Here is a 6,987-nt window from a genome sequence, read left to right as displayed (position 1 = left end):
CAGCTCTCAGCCATGTGTGACTATGTTGTATGTGTTCTATGGTAGGAAATCAGCTCAGCTCTCAGCCATGTGTGAGTATGTTGTATGTGTTCTATGGTAGGAAATCAGGTCAGTCTCAGTGTTGCATGTTCTGAAAGTCTGAGAGGCCGAGGGCAATACAGACCCTTTGATGGTTCAGATATACAACGGCTGGTCACCTCCATCACTCACTCCGGATCCCCTCCTCCATCCTAGAGATTATTGGTGACATTAAACAGTCACTGTTAGCCAGAAATCTACTCTGGGGCAGAGAGACATTGTATGGGAAACAGGGAAAGAAGGTCAAACTCATTTGCTTGGCTGCTTAGAGTGAGTGCCAGCTAGTCAGAGAGTAAGGCTTGTGTGTACAGTGTGGGTCAGCAGACAGGGCTGATTGGAGAAAAAGTAGCAGATAATACTGCTCTTCCCATGGCTCAGGGGTGTGTGAGAATAAACATCCTAATCCAGGCACTTGTCATCTCCCGTCTGGATTACTGCAACTCGCTGTTGGCGGGGCTCCCTGCATGTGCCATTAAACCCCTACAACTCATCCAGAACGCCGCAGCCCGTCTGGTGTTCAACCTTCCCAAGTTCTCTCACGTCACCCCGCTCCTCCGCACACTCCACTGGCTTCCAGTCAAAGCTCGCATCTGCTACAAGACCATGGTGCTTGCCTACGGAGCTGTGAGGGGAACGGCACCTCCGTACCTTCAGGCTCTGATCAGTCCCTACACCCAAAGAAGGGCACTGTGTTCATCCACCTCTGGCCTGCTGGCCCCCCTACCTCTGCGGAAGCACAGTTCCCGCTCAGCCCAGTCAAAACTGTTCTCTGCTCTGGCACCCCAATGGTGGGACAAGCTCCCTCACGACGCCAGGACAGCGGAGTCAATCACCACCTTCCGGAGACACCTGAAACCCCACCTCTTTAAGGAATACCTAGGATAGGATTAAGTAATCCTTCTAAACCCCCCTCCCTACCTCCCCCCAAAAAGATAATGTACTATTGTAAAGTGGTTGTTCCACTGGATATCATAAGGTGAATGCACCAATTTGTAAGTCGCTCTGGATAAGAGCGTCTGCTAAATGACGTAAATGTGATAAGTGTGTATATCAGATGGAAAGCCAAAACCGTTAAAAGCCGGCATAACAGAAACTAGTAGCTATCATCAAAATGAGATCAGATTGTTATTCAAGTCTGTCACTATCTGATCTCATCTTGATAGCTAGTAGTTTGTGCCATTTCAGAGTCTCACTATCTGATCTCATCTTGATGGGGCAGGCCTCATGCTCCACATCTTGTCTCTCCGATACACTTCTCAGAATCAGAATAAAAGTGCTGACTTGTGTAACAAGATGCAGCTTCTCAGAAGGCTTGTGGTGGCTACGTGTAGAGAATAGCAGTAGCCACAGCTTTGTATGTGACGGTGACCAAAGTGCCATTAGTTGTGTCTAAAATAGCAGTAGCCACAGTTGTGTAACAGGATACAAGTCGGCGCTTTTATTCTGAGAAGAGTATCGGAGACAAGATGTGGAGCATGAGGTCTGCAAGACTATGGTGGGGGAGGAGTGGGGTAGTGTGTAGGCTGATACACTTAAGTGACAGTAAAAAGGAGTTCTGAAGTCAAAGTGAAACCAAAAGGACTATCAGTGTCTTCACCATCCTGCAGTCACACTCATTTTTAAACAAAAGACAGTACTGTAACTCCATGACTGAAACTTTTTATTTAGAAAAAGACAAATAAATAAGTCATGCACTACAGGGAACAGGGTGCATTTGGGATGCAGACCATGTCTAGTCAATTGGTCTAAGGCAGCCATGCATCATATCATCTCACTGTAGCACCACTGTCTGTAAAGCCATGAAAAACATACCATCTCAGACAGAGATATACACAGACCAAGGATATTTAACTGCAGGCCTGGAGGACCTGAACACTTCTGGTTTTCATTCTCTCAGAGACAGCCTGTATGTACTCTGGCCAATCAATCAATTAGCAGGTAGAAAAGAATCAGGCAGTAATGTGGACCTCCGGGCCTGGAGTAGAAGAACCCTGTTTTTATAAACCAGAAATGGATGTCTAACATGACGAGACAAAGGTAAAAACTACAAAAACAATAATCTGCCAAGTGGCAATGCAAAGATGGCCACTTAACATTTTTATTTCATATAAATATAATATATTAATGTATGTTTGTTACACTAAAAAATATTCTTGCCACACACACGTAGAAAGGCAAGAGGGACATGAATAAAAACAAGTCAGGACACTAAGCAGTGGACAAAATGATGGGGTTTGTCCCAAATGCCACCCCATTCCTATATAGGTCAGGGATATTGAAATCTGGACCTACAAGCCAGTTCCACGGTTGATTTTCATTCCTCCCCTCTTACCAGGGACGGCTTTAGACCTGAGACACCAGTTGGGTGCAATTAATGATCAGGTAGAAGAGGAAAGCAGGACTACTTCAGAACGGCAGGCTTGGGATTGAAGAGCCCTGATATAGGGATGAAGTCACCATTTGAGAAGCAGCCAGACACCTAAACGGTCATCTTTGTAGCTGCACGGTCAAACAGACTGCAACCAACCACAGTCCAGTTGTGTTCAACACTGTACGCTCGCTTTGACAAAATACAATATTTGAATAACATAAGAGGAAAGATATGCAAACTAATAATATTGACATATTTCAGAAGGCCTTTAGTTTGTGGTACATCTCCAGGTATGACTGAATAACAGGGCTGGTAATAGTTGAAGGTATTACTGCGGGCTGAAAGATGTGGAAACATTCAGTTGATGAATGAAACTAAACCATGTAATGGAATCCTGCTTCAGTGTGACACATGGGCGTAATTCACCAGGGGGTGAAGGGGGACATCCACTATTCAAAAAAGATATTTTGGCCCTAAGTTAGTCTCTCCCCCCAACCCCTCATTTTCAAGACAGTGTTTTGCCCCTGTTGTGACACAATTTAACCCATTAAAAAGACCTACCACACTGCTATCACTTTGAAATTAGACTGATGATGCAGCAGGGCTTGTGCTGTGTGTTAGCGGACCAGGAGGAAGGTTAACCCTGCGATGCCCACGCCAGCAGCAGCAAACAGGGCAGTCTTCATGGACGAGTCCTGGTTCACCTCTCTTGCTGTGTGGAAGAACTTACAGAAGCCCTCCTAGAAGAGAGGATTAGATCCATATATTTTATTGAACACTTATTCAGGTCACAATGGTGTATCAAAGGACCAGGCTAGAGATCAAAATAAGGAAGCCAAGAAACTTAGTTCAATACTGCTCAAAAAGCCCCATTTCCTCTGGTGTTTTCAGACCGAGAGACAGCTGCCTGCGGACAGTCCCTGCGGACAGTCCCTGCTATAACAGACCTGTGTCCTGATTAGTAAGGCCCATTTCAAAATGTGGTTGTGTTCATCAGTCTATTTGTTGTTCTGATCCAGACCCAGGTGGTTGTGTTCATCAGTCTATTTGTTGTTCTGATCCAGACCCAGGTGGTTGTGTTCATCAGTCTATTTGTTGTTCTGATCCAGACCCAGGTGGTTGTGTTCATCAGTCTATTTGTTGTTCTGATCCAGACTAGTATTTGAGTATTAACGATTGTTGTGTGCTTGGAGGTCACTAGACTGTTACGTTAGAGACAGTACATATGGCTGTTGGGACCAGCTGGCTAGGGGGGGGGGTTCATTCACAAAAGCAGTCAACAAATTGAGCTGCAGCTGTGTTGTTGCTACCCCAGCGCTTCACAGCACTACAGTCCTATGTTGTTTTGGAGTACCCCAGTAACCCCACTTACCCCTGATCCACTTTATATGACTATACTGGCTGTCTACCTTGTACAAACCCTCTTTAAGGTGACAGACAACCAGGGTTTATAGTCCACAGCACAGTAAAAATCACTGTATTGACTGAAGAGTTATACATTTATAAATCTACTGTGACACATAACAGCCTACTGACATGTAACACATTACAAGTCAAACACCCATTTCTAATAAGCATTAAAAGGCAAATTTAGGGCCAGTTTCCCAGACACATTAATAATTTTCAAATGGGAATTCTCCATTGAGCTTGCTCTTTCCACCCCTAGACTTAATCGGTGTCCGGAAACTGTCCCCCAATATTGACATTTCTTGTAGCATAAAAATCATGCGTGTTAAGCAGTCATTCCTGGGTTAGACCTGAACACTGTGTTGGTAGCACACACACATTCCTGGGTTAGACCTGAACACTGTGTTGGTAGCACACACACATTCCTGGGTTAGACCTGAACACTGTGTTGGTAGCACACACACATTCCTGGGTTAGACCTGAACACTGTTGGTAGCACGCACACATTCCTGGGTTAGACCTGAACACTGTGTTGGTAGCACACACACATTCCTGGGTTAGACCTGAACACTGTTGGTAGCACGCACACATTCCTGGGTTAGACCTGAACACTGTGTTGGTAGCACACACACATTCCTGGGTTAGACCTGAACACTGTGTTGGTAGCACACACACATTCCTGGGTTAGACCTGAACACTGTGTTGGTAGCACACACACATTCCTGGGTTAGACCTGAACACTGTTGGTAGCACGCACACATCCTGGGTTAGACCTGAACACTGTGTTGGTAGCACACACACATTCCTGGGTTAGACCTGAACACTGTTGGTAGCACGCACACATTCCTGGGTTAGACCTGAACACTGTGTTGGTAGCACACACACATTCCTGGGTTAGACCTGAACACTGTGTTGGTAGCACACACACATTCCTGGGTTAGACCTGAACACTGTGTTGGTAGCACACACACATTCCTGGGTTAGACCTGAACACTGTTGGTAGCACACACACATTCCTGGGTTAGACCTGAACACTGTTGGTAGCACACACACATTCCAGACATTCTTGGCTCATGCCACTAACTGACAAACACAGCAAGCAGCAGCCACATAGCAAGAAGCCACAAGGTGTCTGAATCACAGACATTATGACAATAGAAGGTGTCATTGTCCAACTGTTTGTCTTAACTTGACAGAGGACTAGTGCTGCTGATATGAGCCCAGATTCCCATGTCTAATTCCCACCAGCTTAGTCAATTATCCTGTGGGTGCGTGCACGTGTCCATAAGCACATGTGTGATGCTTACTGCTCAAACCTACCCAGCCTTTGTTCTCCAGCATCCAGTCACTCTTCTCCTCTCCTAGGTAGTCTGCTATGGTCTGCGCCAGCGCCCTGCAGCTCTTCTTCCCCCCCAGGCCCAGGCCATTACCCAGCCCCTGGTCCATGTCCTCTCCCTGTAGTTCTCTGACCAGCACACCAGTGAAGGTGAACAGAGAGACCACCCTCCCCCAGTTCATCTGTCCGTCTCCCACCAGCTCCTCCATCACCCTCCTCAGACAGGCGCAGGGGTCCGGCCCGCATTGGCACAGGAAGCTGTGTGCCAGGGCGTGGAAGCGGGCCCGGTGCTTGGCCTCCATGTCCCGGGCCTGGCGCCGCATGGCTGCAGCAGAGTCGCTGGGAGGAGGACCGGGCGGGGCTTTCCGGGACCCACTGGCAGGGATAATACTGCAGACAGACAGGTAGTCCTCTGCTATAGCCAGGGTTTCTTTCCACAGCCCGCATGACATGGTCTACAGGAAGACATACAGTTCATGGATTATCTATAGCCTATATATCAGAAAGGGCCTCTGCTACACTGTTTTTTTCCACAGCCAGCACAACATGATAAATACAGGAAACACTATCAATACATTATCACATGCAGTTCATTTCTCACAGCCCACACTACAGGGGCTAGATTCTAGAGGAAACATTATCAATTTCGTATTGTTATGCCTAAAATGTAATACATTATACAGCAGGCTTCTTTCCACAACCCACCCAACATGGTCTATTGGAAACAACCTCAATCTAATCCCAAAGCGTTGACGTCCTCTGTGCAATACCAAGAAGAGGCTTGTATTCAAAACGGAAAGCAAAGCTACGTTTCCCAATGAGCTGCATAGACCACATAGCAATATGATGCAAGCAGCACGGTGACTTGAGGTTAACACCGATGTCTAGTCTTGGACCTGCTTGAACTAATCTGTACATAGAACGGTAAACAGTTGGCTAGGTAGCTATGTAACTAGCTAGCTAAATAACTAGCTATGTGAGCAAGCCAGTCAAGTCTAATTTAAGAGCCCTTGAAGTCTGGATTGATTCAGGACGTGTCATGAACGAAACAAGGTTGTTAATACGTTAGCTAGCTACAGTACCGTATAAAGCAAACTGAATTGACTTGAAAATTGACATATTTGTACTTGCTAGCTTGACTGTCAAATCGAAGGCAAGTCACAATGATACATCGCAATCTAGCTAGCTAAATTAGCTATCCAGCTAACGTTAAGGGGTTGGATTGTTTTACATTTCCAACATCAACACTGGAAAATAGATCACCAGTCATGGTTTGGATGAGTAAACAGGGCTTCTCTCGAACGTTAAACATTTCTGGCTAGCAGCTGATAGCTAACTAGCGTAGTACTGACTGACACAAAGGACCAGAGAAACCAAGGCAGCGAACAACATCAATGACTCAAACCGCATCGATCCAGTCACTCAGTCTGTAAAACCGAAGCTTGACCAGCTTATTCATGAATAGTTTGAGTTGAGGAAAAATAAATCGCATATTCAAGGTAGGAAAAAGTTAACAAAAAGCTCACCCTCCCAGCGATCAGACTGCTTTCTCCACGTACAGACGGAAGGAGGATCGCTGTCATCAACCGTATTTCCGCATCACCAGGCTCTCGCCAGACTTTATACTCTCACTAAGCAACGTCACAAAAATGGCATTTCCCTGAATTGTATTGTCGTTCCGCTAGAAGAGAATCAGATGTAATGGAAATAACGTTACCTGTCTCCATATCATCATCCTCTTCGTCATTTCCATCATAACCATAGGATAAAACAAACTTTTAAGACACCATTAATC

At 45.8% G+C, this 6,987-nt stretch overlaps 1 protein-coding gene across 1 annotated transcript; it reads right to left on the bottom strand.

The window, feature by feature from the left end:
* Positions 1-1,721: 1,721 nt before the first annotated feature.
* Positions 1,722-6,968, bottom strand: LOC106587674 (anti-apoptotic protein NR13). The gene is made up of 3 exons (XM_014176258.2): positions 6,719-6,968; positions 5,177-5,647; positions 1,722-3,189 (listed from the first exon to the last, which is right to left on the bottom strand). Exons 1-3 carry the CDS (start codon positions 6,773-6,775, stop codon positions 3,067-3,069), a joined length of 651 nt encoding a protein of 216 aa, XP_014031733.2. The 5' UTR covers positions 6,776-6,968; the 3' UTR covers positions 1,722-3,066.
* Positions 6,969-6,987: the final 19 nt, after the last annotated feature.

This window comes from Salmo salar, chromosome ssa26, assembly GCF_905237065.1.
Source record: "Salmo salar chromosome ssa26, Ssal_v3.1, whole genome shotgun sequence".
Taxonomy (NCBI): domain Eukaryota; kingdom Metazoa; phylum Chordata; class Actinopteri; order Salmoniformes; family Salmonidae; genus Salmo; species Salmo salar.
The sequence above is the reverse complement of the archived record's forward strand: the minus strand, read 5'-3'. Positions and strand labels throughout refer to the sequence as shown.